Source organism: Acanthopagrus latus, chromosome 7 (assembly GCF_904848185.1).
Source record: "Acanthopagrus latus isolate v.2019 chromosome 7, fAcaLat1.1, whole genome shotgun sequence".
Lineage (NCBI taxonomy): Eukaryota > Metazoa > Chordata > Actinopteri > Spariformes > Sparidae > Acanthopagrus > Acanthopagrus latus.
Window position 1 is genome coordinate 16,114,986 of NC_051045.1, and position 16,375 is coordinate 16,131,360.

The following is a 16,375-nucleotide window of genomic DNA, read 5'->3' on the forward strand; positions in this document are numbered from 1 at the left end:
CTATCTGTGAATTGTATAGCTTTTTTTTTTCTGACCACAGATGAGTGGATTGTAAAGTGACGTGAAAAAGTAGACTGGCCGTCTCTCTCGGTTGTTTATACGAGCCTGTGGACGATTTGTTTAAGGTGTTTAATGCTGGTGGGCTGGACTGGATTTTCTGCTGGATGTGATTTGAGGCACGTTCTCCACCTTGCTAACAGAGGGCAACAGTAGCTAACGGTCAAAATAGAGACGTTAACATAAACTAACAACCTGTTTGAAGCTAGAAAAGGTGGCAGGGTCCGCCAAATATAAACAACAGTGTGTTGTCCTTTAAGGTCAATGAAAATCTTTCTCTTCTCCCCCCAAACCACATGGAGCACCTTTAAAAACAGGCAAAACTAAACATTTGATTAAAACTAAGAAAAATAAAACATCACACACGTTGTAACTGGAAGGCTGCTTTATTGGTAATAAAAAGGTTCGTGCTCAAATGAAGACAATCTTTCATATATTCTTACCAAGAGTCCAAGTGGTTGTGCAACACACCATCATATTGTACTGTATATCCTCTTTTTATCACGGTGTCAAATGATAACAACAGTTTGAAAAGCACTTTTTTAATTTTTCAGCGAAAAAGAAAAAACGCCCATAACAAACCATGCTAAAAAAGAATGAGTCCTATAATCAAATATTGATACAAAAATAAATTTCAGATGGAAAACAAAAACATTGAAGAAATCAAACGGAAATATAGAAGGCAAGCTGCTTTTTCACAAGCCAAGTGGGTGACACACATAGCACTAAGAACAGGACATTTTTGAGTTAGCTGTTTTTCTGTTAACATCACACACTGTTGAATATTACGATGAGGTGGGGTGTCTGGATGATCCTCTGGCAGTATTTCTGACTCGACATCCCTGATTAATGTTGTGCTCACCCCCAAACCCCCACCCTCCACAGTTTGGAAACATGTATTGTGTTTAGTTTTTTTTTTTTTGTTTCTTTTTTTTTTTGTTTGTTTTGTTTGTTTTTTTTGTGTTGTTTTTTTCAGTGTGGCATCGACATCCAAATTCGCAGAAAAAGCAGAAAAAAGGCACATGCCATTGAGTGGAACAAAAGAAGTGTGAGGATGAGAAGCAAGTACATGATTGTATGCATGTTGAGCTGTAATGGCACTGATGTGTGGGTATGTATGGGGAGAAAAAAAGGTCCGGGGGTAGGTACCGTCTCGGGTTTAAGAGGCAGTCAGTCACACCAGCTGACGTCCTCGGGGGGAACAGATCACTGGTAAGTTGGCAGGGCAGTGAGGAGAGTCACCTGTGTGTCTGTGTCCGTGACTGTGGGTGTGTCCTGTATACTCAGTGAAGGTGAGAGATATGACAGTAAGTGAGAAATGTGCTGGTAACGTTATCCTTTCGTCATGATCAGGCTACAATCCATGGCAAGCAGCTCCAGTAACATCGCACATGAGCTATTCCCCGACATAGAAGGGTGCTGGAAACAACCAGTTTTAGACATCCACTGAACGTGTTGCACATAAATCAAATGTGACAAACAGTGTTCTTCTTTTTTATGTATATACATATAGACATATATGTATACATGTATTTATCTTTTGTATTATATAATATCTATATTTCATTCAATTTCCGTCAACAAAGTGAAAAGTGTCTCAAAAAATCCAAAAGGTAACAAATGTGACAAAGGGCATAGCTGGAAGCCATTCTATATTATTGTTATTATTCATTTTTTGATTATTAGAAGTAACATTTTTAAAATTCCGTATTTACAAAGAACACAACAAAGCATGCCGATAAAATAAAAGAATATAATACAATATTTATAGTTTTTCTCTCAAAAAGTTCGTTCTTTTTCAGCGATTGTGCCATTTACATCATAGCCTGCACTGTACATATATATGTTTTTGTATTTTCTTTTTTTGTTTTTTTTTCTTGTTTTTTTTCTTCATTTTTTTTTTCATGTGTGAATGTATCATTCTAAAACATTACATCCAAGATGAACATGGGTAAATTTGATGACATTACTCACTCCTCCTGTGGTTCTCATTGGGAATGTATTTGGTTTCAGTGTGCAGCAGCCAAACTGATTTCGGAGACCTCATATTGTAAACAGACCTCAGTTATTGTTACAGACAGGGGGTTCTGGTACAGGCAGTGTTAAACACACCAAATGGCATTAGTGGTGCGACGATGGATGCCAGATTTATGTCCAGTCATCCACTTATAAATAGGACCATCTCTCCTGTGTAGATAAAAAATGGCAGGAACACCTAAGGAGGCAGATGTGTCTTGTCTACCACTTGACAAAGCCTCAAGTTTTTTTGTCTTTTTTTGAATACGAAAAACACCCACAAAGCTTATTATACAACATAGCTGCGTCAATGTGAGGCCTGCTGATGTTTTATCTCGTCAAGTGCTTCTACCTCCATCTCTGGCTAATTATTTTTGAAGCGGGTGACAATATTTGAAAGCCTGCAAGTATGTGAAAAGATGGTGCGAGCCTGGGTCCAACACCACACAGTGTTTAAGAGGTCCCACAAAAGCACAATGATACACTGACAAACATGGGACTTTCAGCACTCTGACTCAGACCAAAGCACGAATCTCTCTTCCTCTTCTTCTTCCGCTCTTCCATTTCTCAATTGTTCTCATGGCAGTCAGTCTAAAACCCTGAAGGTAGGGGCTCTACCTGTTTATTGGTCCACGTTTATACTGAGTTATTTCTCACCCATCCACCTCCCCTGAAATACCAGACAAGATCCATTTGATTCTAACAGTCCAAACAACAAGCTCTTCATGACAATAAACCTTCCATACATGCTAGGCACGACAAGGCATGTCCTTGTGATAATTCTCTGCTAACTCCGCTCTTTCAGATGGTCAGTGTCACTCTCACTGATCAAAGCCGACTTTTCTGAGAATGATTGCATCACAAGGACATCAGAGAAGGACTTCAAGGCTTTTTTTTTTCTCTAAAGCTGGCAACTCAAATTGTCCGAAAAGCACTACCTAAGACATCACTCGCCGGGAGGAATTCTGATGTGGCTCTGACAGAGTACAAAAGAGGATGTTGAAATCAATTAATTGGTAAGAGTACTGTCTTTACTGTATCGACCTAAAAGATGCTTTCAGTTCTTCCACTAGCCCAAAACAAAAAAATCAAAATAAAACATAACCACATTTTGGTCCCTTGTCCAAGAACTACAGCAGTAGAGGGGATACCTATTGACACTCATGCAAACCAGACCCTTATTTATGCCAGAAATTGATTCCTTGGGAAGTGACTGTATGACGGATGTAAGTAAACAAAGAGATGTAAGCCCCAGATTTGGTTCAGGAACACCGGCATGGCCCTCCAAATCTGTGCATCCTCAACATGAGGATATTCTGCCTCCTAACACTCACACACTCCACAATCTTTCTATACTACTAACATTCAGAGCAGCAAAAAAACATTTTCTGGTTTGTGTCGTCCGACTGAGACTTTGCCTCTGAGTGCTTACATCCTTCATTCACCTGAACTTTGAAATGAAGGGCTTAATTAAACGATCTGTCAGTTGAAAAGTAAAACTAGTGAAGGGCAGGATCAATCACTATCATTCCTCTCGTAATTTCCCCAGTGGACAGCCTCAAACTATAGTCAAGCCACTGCAGTGGTCTGAGAATTAGTGTCTTGTGGACTATGATTACTCATGCATGATTCCTGATCAAAACATGCCTTCATGCAAGTCATTTCTATGCATTGAACGAGCACAATAATTATTATTTATCTGGAACTCGGTCTGAGCAAGTCTCCTTCAGCCCAAGTCAAAACAATGACTAATGACCCCTACTGGTCAGTGTGAAAGCCCATGTAGAAAATGTCTTTTTCAATGTCAGTATAACAAAGAGGAGATGAAAAGACTAGTGACATGGGCTAAATGTTATCTTTTTTTGCTGCTCAAATAATGTAAAGATGCAAGTATACTCCGCACAAACAAACAAAAAAAATCTTTGTCTACGGTTCTGGGTTTCCCCCTCGCTCGCTAGTGTTTCCTTCCTAGCTAATCTTGCTTGGTTGATTATTGTTTTTGTTGTTGACAGAGATGGTAAACGCGATATCACAGACCCTCCTTTAGACTGCTGGTACAGTTCTAGTAGTGGGATCTGTACGATCCAGTCCCGCAGAGCGCTGCTGCGGGGGTCCACACTCGGTGGTGGCAGGGATTTTGCAATTCTTCGATCATCTAACAGAGATTTCTGTGCCTTGGCAGTTGATCCCCGAAGAAATGTGTGTCATTGGCCAGCACACAGTGAGTCACTGTTTTTCATTTTGCATTTGTTCCTCATTTTAATGAACTTGGTCACTATGCAGCAAAAGTCCGTGGTAAACTGATTGTGTTTGGTTCAGCTGTCTCTGACGACATAAGAAACCACATTGCCTCAGTAGTATTTGAGTCTGTAAACATTTTTTTTTTTTTGATGTTTTTGTTGTTTTGTTTTTTTTCTTACTTGCAAATGATCACTTTTTCTACATTTTGTTGGGTTTGGGCTCAGAGTCTCATCTCACTGTGTTTTATTGGATTTTTCAGGAGTCACTGAACCCTAACACTTGGATTCCCACTCATCTTTTTGGTTTTTGTCCTTCTCTTTTCGGGCCCACTCCTCCTTGTTTTCATCCTGCTTCTCCTTGTCGGGTTTGGTCACGCTGTCGTACGAGGGGAGAGAGGCTGTGGATGGTGTGCTCTCCTTCTTCTCTTGGTTGGTCCCGCCGTTCTCCAGCTTGTTGTTAGTGAAAGTGTGGCGCTTGAAGATGATGCCACGCCTGATGAGGTGGGCGCGGTAGGCATTCTGGATAATTCTGGCAGAGACGTCCTCCTGTTTGCGGCGAAGAGTGGTGGTGATGGGTTCATACGACACCTTGGAGGGGTTGGCTGCCACAAAACGCTCTTCCATCTGTTGCCTCAGCATGTCCAACTCACCACTGTCACCCAGCACTCGCTTTGTGAAGGCAAACAGGATGTCCAGGCAGTGAATGCGATCGCCGCTCACCATGGGCATGTCCATGGCTATTAGTTCTATAGTGTTGGGCTTTGGCACACGAAGTGGGTGCTCCAGTGTGTCAGCAAAGTCAGACAGCTTGGCAAAAGTGATGAACTGAGAGGCAGTGGGGTCAAACTTCTCCCAGATCTCGTAAAAGGTCTCGAAGTCGTCCTCGCTGAGTGGATCTGCACTTTCCTCTGTGGCCACGCTGAAGTTCTCCAGAATGATGGCGATGTACATGTTGACCACAATCAGGAAGGAAATGATGATATACATGACAAAGAAGAAGATTCCCACTGAGGGGTTGCCACAGTCGCCCTTCACGGATGTACCAGGGTTTTCCAAATTGGGATCGCAGTCTGGTGGGTAGTTGAGGATCGGCAGCAGTAAGCCGTCCCATCCAGCCGACGTGGTGATCATGAACAGAATGATCATGCTGTTGCCAAAGGTCTCAAAGTTGTACAAGTCGTCAATGCCTGCTCCGTGTTTGACATAGCCGAAGTTGGACATACCGAAGATGGAGAAGATGAACATGACCAGGAAGAGCAGGAGCCCAATGTTGAAAAGGGCTGGCAGTGACATCATCAGGGCAAAGAGTAAAGTCCGGATGCCCTTAGCTCCTTTGATCAGACGGAGGATACGGCCAATACGAGCCAACCTGATCACCCTGAACAGAGTCGGTGACACAAAGTACTTCTCAATGAGGTCAGCCAGGAACATGCCTGACAGAAAGGAAAAAATAAAGAAGAAAAGAAGAGAATACCATCAGTATACCTCAGACTTTAAGAGCAAGATTCTCTAGTTACTCCTTCATTCCTCCATGTCTTAAATCTCCCTCACTCACCGACAATAGACAGGATCACCACCACCACGTCGAAGATATTCCAGCCGTTGGTGAAGTAATAGTGGCGAAGGGCAAAGAGCTTCAGCAAGAATTCTGTAGTGAAGACTACGATAAAAATGAAGTTGACCCAGTAGAGGACAAGCTCTGTTTCATCCGACTGATCGTCCGTTTCAACCATCATGGTGACCATGTTGAGACAGATGAGTATCATGATGGAGATGTCGAAGACTTGTTGCGTCACAAAGTCAAACACCATGCCTTGGACCTTGTTCTAAGGACACAAAGAGGGATAAAACTGAGATTTAATGGGGATTCGACTAAAAACATCATATTTTGAGCAATCTTAACAGGGATCAAAAGAAGAAACTTCATGAAAATACATACCTGTGGTCGAGGAATAGGTTTTTGTGGCTTTTTGGACCCCAGTTTTTTCATGGCATTGTAGTATTTCTTCTGTTCCTCCGTCATGAAGATATCCTGACCTCCAAAGTAAAGGGATAAACAGAGATTTGGTTATAATCACATTCTAATGTTTTAAAATAAAAACCCATGCAATAAAGAGAGAGAACGGGTCTTATCTTTTTCTTCTGCTGGTTGAAGTTGTCGATGATCACACCAATAAAGAGGTTAAGGGTGAAGAAGGAGCCGAATATGATGAAAACAACAAAGTAGATGTACATGTAGATGTTGACTTCATAGTCAGGCTGGTCTTCCACCTTGGAGGGACACACAATGTTGAAGACAATGTTGTGTTGTATTAACACAATTTGAAAATATGATTTGACATTTCTGTAAATACACATGACTTTTTTCAGAAGTCAAATACATGTCATTACATTTTCTGCAAGAAAGATGGTTTTCTTCATTTAAGGTGATATATGCTAAAGTCATTAACTATTAATTTGAGGCTATAAAAATATGGTAAAACATCATGACTGACAGCTTCACCCTGCTCGCAATTGGCCATAATCACACGGCCGCCATTTTCCTTTGACGTCACACTAAAGGTGTGAAACTCAAATGCTGAGACAATGTTATCCTGTGGTGTTCCAGGCCGCAAGTCGGCTAAATTTCAAGGTCACACATCATATTTGATACTACCTTAGCTAACATGCAACCACTTCAAGCCAATGCTACTATTCGATTACATCCAGTGTTTTACTTCCAGGCTTAAATAAATGTCTCCAAGATGTGTGTTAATATTTTTAGAATTAATTTATGCCGTACCTTTGCTATTATATTGTCGATATCAAATATCAAACAGAATTCTTAACTAAGATGTGGTTTGATGCTGACGATAGCTGTTGGCTGACGGGGCATTAAACATGTTGTTGTTTTACCTTAAAATATGAGTCAGTGTCTCTCCAGATTTTCACAATATGTCAGCCCTACAGTTGCTGATCAATATGAAAGTGACGCAGTGATAACTATTTTGTCATCTTTTCTAAGTTGACATGACTTGCAGCCTGGAAAAAACCTGTGATGTCAGAAGAAAAACCACCATGTGACTATGAGTTGAGTTGGACGAGTATATGTGAGGGGCCTCTATCACTACTGCACACTACCCAGCTCCAAATGACGTCTCAGCGCAAGATGGCAGCTCCTATCCTGGATATTTTGGCATAAATTGTATACATTGGGGGAGGTGAAGAGGCATCGTACATTTTTATATGGTCTATTCAATTGTCCAACAATGACAAAATCTGCCTACCAAAAAAAGTTCTTTAATTAACACTTGTCTGTTTAATCTGTACAAATCACAGTTAAGTTAGGCGAAGCTAAGCTTCATAGTTAGTGTACAGTCTTCTCATCTCAGCAATGTCTCAATGTAAAGCATTTTCCTGAAGACCTGCTTCTTCACAGTCTGTCCTACAGTAAGATAAACCAGTATAACAACATTTATTGAAGAAGCAATGTACATACGTTTCTTGAATCCACAGCTGCGTACATAATGTCCATCCAGCCTTTGAATGTGGCCTTTCAAAAGAGAGACATGATTAAGCACAGATTGTAGAAACCAAAAACAAAGGAATGTACCGAGAACATTCTGAATTCAAATCTAGAAACTCAAACCGAAACTGATGCATGTCCTGTGGTACAGCTTGGTCACGGAAAGAAACAAGTAGATGAAGAAAAGGACATGAAGAAACACACAGTATGCACAATGAACACGAACAATAGACAGCCTCAGAGTACTGTGAAAGCAAAGTAAAGGAAAAGTACATAGGAAAATGAGAAAAGAAACCAAGTTAGCATGAAACAAGAGATGGAGTCAGACAGAGGGAAGAGGAGGAGCGACACTCTCACCACTTGCAGCAGGGCCAGGTAGCCGGCGCCCACATTGTCAAAGTTGATCTTGACGTTCTTCCACCTGACCTCGGTATAGTTTTGTTCCATGAGGGCCACGCACTGGGTCTTGTTGTTGACCACATCGACGGGGAAGTATTCCTCTGACGTCTCATTGAAACAGTAGTAGTACTTGCCCGCAAACAAGTTGACCCCCATGATACTGAAAATCAGCCAAAAGATGAGGCAAACCAGCAACACATTCATAATGGAAGGGATGGCACCCACCAAGGCGTTGACTACCACCTAGACCAGACCAGGGAAGACAGGATATGACAGAGTGAGAACCAGGAAACAAACGCGGCTCATTCAACCCCTCCGACAAGACACTACATACTGTTATGGCTTCACACTTTTTGTTGCAGGTGGCATTATGAGCACGAGTTCTATCTTATTGTGATTCAATATAGCTAAAACAAATCAGCACCGCACTTTACTGTGATGTACAAACTGAAGTGTGGGGAATTAACAAGAAGGAGATCTGCATCAGTCCTGTTCTAATTAGAGCCACACTGATGTGACTCTGAGATGCTCTTTGATCTGTCAAAGCATGTGGCTAGGGATACTCAAACACACACACACACACACACACACACACACACACACACACACAGCAAAGGCAAATAGAAAAATAAATAGTTAATAATAAATTGCATGTTTATGTTGTAAAATGTCCAATTTATAAACTTTTTAAGTAAAACAAAATGACTGTTGATATTATTATGTAAGATAAAAAGAAACATTGTGAATTCTAGGGAGTCCTCACCTTAAGTACAATTTTGAGGTACTTATACTTTATTAGCATATTTAGATTTCCTGCTACTTTGTATTTTATTTGAATGCAAATATTGTATTTTTACTTCACTAGATTGAGTAAAAGCAAAGATATGTTAAAATATGATTAATTAATGATTAAATAAAATGATTTGGTAAAAGTGAAAGTCACCCATACAAACAGTACTTGTAAGTTCATGCTGTCTATGGGTCAACTGATTAAAGAATTTGAATTCTGATTATTGTAAAAAAATATATATTGTTGATAAAATAAGAAATTTGCTACTTTGGCTCTGATGCAGAATGTAATCTGCAAAGTAACTAATAACTAAAGTTATCAAATAAATGCAGTGGAGTAAAACGTCAAATATTTGCCACTTAATTTAGCACTTTTTTCAATTTGCAAAATTTTTCAAATATCAAACCTACAGACAAACACACACAGACTCAGAGATACGCACACACACACCGTTTCCTAGAGTTTGTTTTCTAAAGCTTTATCTCTCTAAAGACTCAAACAACTCTTAAATGTTCCTGTTATTATTCTATTTACATACATTTATAAAATACAATTACATCTAAAATAATCATATAAACATCTAATAATAATAATAATAATAATAATAATAATAATAATAATAATAATAATAATATAATAAAAGGTGCTGTGAGAAATACAGTTTATGATATTTGGGTAGAATAGATATTTTGTTTTGATGTTTTTATATCTTTACTTTATAAAGCTTACGATCTCAAGTGTTTGCCATACCACTATGAAGTGTCCACTCTTACCACCCCAAACCTTAGACAGTCAATATTCTTAAGCTTACTGGCCCTTTTTTAAATAATTATTTACAAGTATATAACATTATAGCAGTAAAATAAATATATAAATAAATCGAAGTATAATAATTCCCACTACCACCCCAAAATCTAGGCCTGTCTAACAATCCAATCTGATGTCCCGTAGATTTATCATAGCAAGTAATAAGCTCAGCACAGTGAACCGCTCACTACCAGTGTTAGGCAGGCCGACCAGCAGCTCTCAGGCAGACAGCTGAGCATGCATGTCTTTGGCAGACTCGTTTTGTGGAGCCATATTCCCTCCTCATTACAAACAGACAGGGAGGAGCTCTGGAGCAGGATTCTCTCAGCGTGTGCACGACCTTCAGTATCACATGTGGTGTACAGAGGGCTCGCTGCTAAAATAATGTGTCATCAACTGTAGGATGCCAAAAGAAAATGGCTGTAGGGTGATAGTTTTCAAATAAAATGAAAGGGCTTTCCCCCCACAGTGTTGCCACTGCACTCACTGAGAGAATGTCTCCTTGCTCGATCTGAGATACAATTGAAACGCTTTGAAAAATTCAGTGTTTGTAAAAAAAAAAAAGAATAATTAGGCCATGCTGTGTGGAAAGCATTCTCAGAAAGAGGGAAAATGGCTTTCAAAAATGCATAATGTGCATCGGCAGTTATAGTACATGCGTGTTACATGGCATTGTGCAATCTCAAGAACCGCTCAAATCAATAAATAAATAAATAGAGAAATGGGTGGATAGAGAGATAGCGGCTAAAGAGATAATGGTTGAAGCTTTGCTTGCTTGTGCGTCTGACGAGCCATTCTGATATTTTTATGGTTTGTATGGGTGTCTGACAAATATCTACAGCACAGGCGGCTGTGATAAAAGTGACTGGGGTTCAGAGGTCATATCCAAAGGCCCCTTGAGGATTAAATGTTTCAGAATCTTTGTCATCTTAAACTTCAGCAGGTTCGTCAGGTAAAAGGGTGAAAAATAGGGGATTGGCTGAAACCGGTGTAAAGATGTTGTCATTCCTGTACAATGCATTGCTCAAAAAAGTAGGACCGAGATTACAAAGCAGCATTAATAGAAAGAGAGAGCAAAGTACAAAAGTCAGAGCAGCCCGTAATCATTGCATGTTAAGCAGTGCAATGTGTCCAATTGAAGCTGCGCTGCACTCACTCGGCGCTGTTGGATTTGCCTCTGCGATGCATCGTGCTGTAACACTCAACCAGCTGGCGACGTAAAAGTTCTCATCATTCTAACTCTCCAGAATCTCTTTCATACGGTGTCATCTCTCCATTCATGTACTTCCCTATTCATTTATTTATCGCTTTGACCTCAAATTTTTCCATTTTCAGTTCAAACAAAATGGTAACTCAATTGATGAACATAGACATCATAGTAATAAAATTGATACAGCAGGATCAAATTCCTCTGCCTGTTTCCCTTTGCATTACTGGGCCACCCTCACCTCACTTACCACATACACCCAGTGAATGAGCTCATTCATAGGGGCATTGGTTTTGGCATTAATACACTCTATGTTAAAGCAATTGTGCCATGATTTCCAACCCCAAAAATGACATTATCTTACTGACAGGTCCATTTCCCATCCCAAAATTAAACCTATGAAATTTAAGTTTGTGAGAACATCCATATGAAGCCTATCCAGGGCCTAAAAGTGTTGATGTCTGCTCATGTGCAACGGCATCACATTTTAGTCGCTGGATATCTGTTATGAATGAGACTTTTTACACGATTCATTTACAATCAATCCACCCACTAGACCTTCTTCTCCCGCTGGTCTGTCATTTTTGGGACGTGCTAAAAAAAGAAAAATGGAGGGGGGAGGGGCGACACATTGTCTGTCTAGGGTTGAGAGTGTTGTCCTAACGCTGCGGTGCTAGTCAACCTACAGTCTGGGCCACCACCCACCCTGACCCAGCACTCAAAAGTCAGAGTTCAACTGGGCTCGTTGTTGCCTCCCAGTTTCACTTCCTGTGGGAGTGGAAGGCAACAGGAAGCCAGGGCCTGCTGTATGCCCTACAGTATGTGGTGCCATGACATGACAGCAGTAATGCCTTGTGTGAAATGGCAGCCTAGCATATTTGCTAAGCTTCTGCCTGCATTCCCAAATCATTTAATTTAATGCAAGTGCTTTTTAGGAAAGATTTGCAGTAATAATAACCTGCCACCAGAATAGACTGTTAGCAGATCAGACAGTGCTGACACTGGCAGAAGCTTCACAAATATTTTCCTCCCAAAGCCACAACACTGTGAGTGTGTGGTTTCTGTCTCAGTCCCTGATGCAGAAAGATCCTGGACAAGCAGGAGAGAGTGTGGTGACCCTCCAGCGGTCCGGCCCAGCCGAACCGGGTCGAGGTGGAGTGGAGTAGTGGAGGGATAAAGGGGAAGAAGAAGAGGAAAGTGGAAGGGTGGGGTGGGTGCTGCGCAGTGCTGCACATGTGGTGCTGAGGAGGAGGAAGAGGAGGAGGAAGAGGAGGAGGTGGTGGTGGGAAAGGGGCAAAGGTGAACTAGAAGACAATGCAACAAGTCCAAGAGTAGTAATAGAGAATGAGTTCAAGAGTCAGAGAGATAGAAAGGGACAGGGGAGACTACGGATGACAACAACCAGGCGCAACCTATCGCTACCACCAGTCACAGAAACAACCAATCAGTGTGTTTTAGGAAGAGACAGCTGAAGCAACCACAGGTGCAGCTGAGTGGTTGTTTGCAGCCGCCCCACATGCACAGTTTTGCTGTGACTGCTCCCTGGTTCCTGCTGGTTGTTCTCGTTGCCAGATGCACTGAGGGATGGTGTGAGCTGGGGAGGGCAGGGGAGGGGAGGGGAGGGGAGTGGAGGAATGGGGAGGGGAGCGGGTTTATGGGAGCAGGGGTGGGCATGTGGAGGGGAGGGGAGAGGAGGGGCCGGGGTCTCAATTAAAAGCAGTGGTTGAGAATCAGGCCAAATGAAGGGCTAATTGTTGATTTGGATGCTCTATGAGATGGCATGTTTGGTTAGCTTTGACCAATTCCACATTCACTTTGGCCAATCAAGAAGAAACAACGTAAGATGAAGTAATCAGAATTTCTAGGTTGTCACTTATGTGATGAGGCAGCTTTGTGAACACATATTTCTGTTGCTCTTTGGGTAAGTTTCATGATATGTCAAATCAATTTGTATGTAGATTTTTGTTTGAAGTTCAATTGAAATGTGTGTTGTTTCTGCTGGCAATACAACTTTACTGTTACTTTACTCAGTCTCCCAGCTGCATCATGACTTGTTCTTTCGCTCTAACAAAGGCATGGTACAGGATTGCGCATGGAAAGGTGACTTCTTGGCTTTCATTTCTTGGTTTTAAAAACAATCCCCCAAATATTTTTGGAGGTTTTTTCTCTTTTTTTTGTCCTCTTAAGTTTGTTTTTTTAGATCAGTTCTAGCATGCTTTAAACTGTTGAATGGGCATGCGGAAGGATCAGCTGCTTAGCTTTGGATCTTACCCTCATCCCTTCAAAACGTGACAAGGCTCTGAGGGGTCTCAAGGCCCTTAGTGTCCTGAGTGATTTAATGGGCCCTAGATCGGAGTAGCCCAGCGCATTAGCTACAAGGCTGACTATAGACACCTACACAAAAACAGAGAAGCAAAAGAGGTTCCAAACTGTTAGAAGTGAGAATATTCACTAAGGAAGAGAGACGGCCCTGGCATAGGCGGAGAGTTGCTTGACATACACACATAAATCTATGCATGTATATGCATGTATAATATTGCATTTATACATGCATATACACTGAGAGAGAAGGTCAATGTTTAGTATAGGTTTTATGTGCGTAGTATTTTTAGTAGCAGTAGGCCAGAGGGATTGTTTGTCTGTTATTTTGGGGCAGTTGACGAGATGTGAAAAGTCCTTTGTACCTGCAAAGAAATTTGTGGTTGAGAGAGAAAGAGAGGAGATAGAGACATAAGACTCATATAGAGGGTAAAATTAGGCAGAAAAAGAGTGCTACATGATTTTTTAGTAAAGATACAAGCGAAGGGACTAGGGCAGAGCAGAGGAAGAGGAGTTGGGGAGGGAGGGAAGGAGAGAGGTTACCCTGTAGAAGCTGATAAAAACCCAACAGACTTGAGAGCCTTACCCTTGCCCCTCTAACATTGTCTCTCCATGTCGCTCTCGGGCTGAGGCATAAAATCCCATATAATTTAAGACAGACAAACTAACGGAACCTAAGAGAAAGAATACAAGTAAACATGTACAAGTGTGTCATTTTGCCATTTGCTTTCTCAGACATAAAAAAAAAAAAAAAAATTCACACAGCATTTAGAGTCAAATAGGAGAGCCACAGTCACATGAACCACGCACAAGAAAACAGGGATGGAGGTTAAGGGCAGATCGGATAGTGTTATTAGCACTGGATGGCACTGAAAGGACAAAAAATACACAGAGTCGTACAGAGTCGAGTTACACACGGTTAACAACGGTCAACAATAACAGCACACAACCTCAAAGAAACTGGTGCGGCCCCTCTCCACGTCCGACAGCAGCCACCGAGGCATCGCTGCAGCCATAGAACGCTTCGTAGTGTGTTATTAATTATTAAAAACACTTTAATTAATTCGCTAAACTGTGCACACTGCCATTCACAGCAGCACTGTTAATGTACAGAACTCCTATTACTGCATTAAATCAATGTAAATTTAGGCCTGAGTTATGGTTTGTCAGTCTCCTTTGGCTCTGGGCCATGTAGCTAATCGAAGCTGAACACATATACAGTGTTGCGTCGTTAACAAAAGAGGAAATGGACGATGTGGAGTGCGGTCAATATGCTGCACTAATGTTCTTTGAGGGGTGATGAGAAGTGCAGAATGACTCCTTGATGAAGTCACTTCAAGTGTGCAAAGGCGGCCATTTCAGGCTGTCTCTGTGTGCTGCACAGGGAAGCGTTTCTTTGGCTGAAGACAGATTATTCTAGATGCAAAATGCAGGAGTGGGCAGAAGAAAAAATTAGAATGAGGGTGGATGTCTTTTAAATTCAGTCAAATAGAGAGCAATCTGTTCGGGATTGTATCCTCCGAAAGTATTTTCATGTTTTCCAAACTGCAATTTTCCCCAGTCTGGATGCTGAAGGGACTGAAACAGGAGGAGTACCAGTTCCTTACAAATAAGGAAAAAATATCAACAGTGAACACATGTGAAAGCACCTCCAACCAGCCACCGACACCAACCGGTCAAACTCACCGCAAGAAGAACACAACATCCAAAGCTTACCAAAGTCACGGAGGGAGGTTTGTAACAGGCAAAATCTTCATTTTGACTGATGCCAATATCAACTTAGATTACAGAAGAACATCTTCTCAACAATTTGAGGGTGGGATGCATTACAACTATGTTTAAGAACAGCAGAAGAGGTGGCAGCAGGCTACAGACTTCTTAATGTATGTGTGAATGTTGGCTCGTGTTCAAACATCAGGGCCTGTATTTAGATTTACTCTCTGGCACAACGCCCCGATTGAAATCAATAACCCGGCCTCTTGGATAAGTCAGCAGCTGTTCTAGTGGGCAGACAGTAAAATAAAGATTTTGCCTTGATCTACACTACAGTGTTTGGGGTAATTGTCACCTTCAGCCTGACCCCTTGGAGAGCCCCCCTTTGGGGTGCCTGGCCTCTGGCCCCCCTGCTGGGCCAGCTGTGTGGTAGTGACCTCAGCGTCTCAACGTCCTTCTCACAGAGCTCTGCAAGGCAAGGCCAATGACATCTGGGGCTGTGATCCCATGATGACGACAGCACAAACCAAACAGAAATAAAACAAACTAAAAGCAAAGGGAAAAACACAACAAAACAATGATAATAACCTGAGTAAAAAAGAAAAATGAATGGAGTATGACACCTACGACTCTCACACTCACACCTCTGTGTCACTACTGAACGAGAAACTGTTTACGCTAGCTATTATGTCATTTTGAACAGCTGATATAGGAGCGATGCAGCAAAGTTTATTTCTTAAGTCACTTTACATTTCTTGCCACATTTCTTAGCCAATACATAATAAAAAACAAAAACATCCTCATAATGAAAACCAGGAAGACACAAATCAAATGGGTAACAGAAAGATGCAGTAACACGAGGAAAATGAGGAGGTACACACTCACACTCAAGAGAAAAATACAGGCCGGTTTAATGATGGTGCCCCCCCATTGTCTGAGTCCATGGCAAAGGTATCATCCCACAACACAGGACAGCAGAGGCACAGCCAGGTGACAACACACAACCCAGACTCATCAGACACAAGTCTCTCTTTTTTTTTTTTGGAGGGGGAGCGCTAGTGAAGACCAAACTTACCGCCGGCCGCCTGTCACCCACCATCATTACATCTCAGCACAATATCACCACATTCCTGAGGTTACACTTTCAAGAAGGGATGAAAGGAGGAAGACCGGGAAAGAGGGGACGAGGAGGGATGTCACTCTCTGTGACGTGGTCACAACTTGGGAAAACGTTGCGCCCTGCACTGTCCCAAGTGTTGGGCTTGACAACGCACCTACAGGGAGGGAGGCTACAATGGCAGTAACCAGGATCAGTACAGTGT

The 16,375-nt window shown here is 41.6% G+C and overlaps 1 protein-coding gene across 10 annotated transcripts in view; it reads right to left on the reverse strand.

The window, feature by feature from the left end:
- Positions 1 to 427: 427 nt before the first annotated feature.
- Positions 428 to 16,375, reverse strand: part of scn8aa (sodium channel, voltage gated, type VIII, alpha subunit a) — a 49,804-nt gene continuing 33,856 nt past the window's right edge. For 4 of the 10 annotated variants that reach the window (XM_037104577.1, XM_037104579.1, XM_037104580.1 and 1 more), the window contains exons 21-27: positions 13,293 to 13,415; positions 8,176 to 8,460; positions 7,792 to 7,845; positions 6,447 to 6,584; positions 6,253 to 6,357; positions 5,869 to 6,139; positions 4,587 to 5,746 (exon numbers count right to left, since the gene is read on the reverse strand). In XM_037104577.1, coding sequence (XP_036960472.1) covers positions 4,587 to 5,746; positions 5,869 to 6,139; positions 6,253 to 6,357; positions 6,447 to 6,584; positions 7,792 to 7,845; positions 8,176 to 8,460; positions 13,293 to 13,415 — 2,136 coding nt within the window. Of the gene's footprint in view, positions 5,747 to 5,868; positions 6,140 to 6,252; positions 6,358 to 6,446; positions 6,585 to 7,791; positions 7,846 to 8,175; positions 8,461 to 13,292; positions 13,416 to 16,375 lie in introns of all 10 variants that reach the window. The other 6 variants (XM_037104575.1, XM_037104585.1, XM_037104584.1 and 3 more) reach the window with 3 other exon arrangements.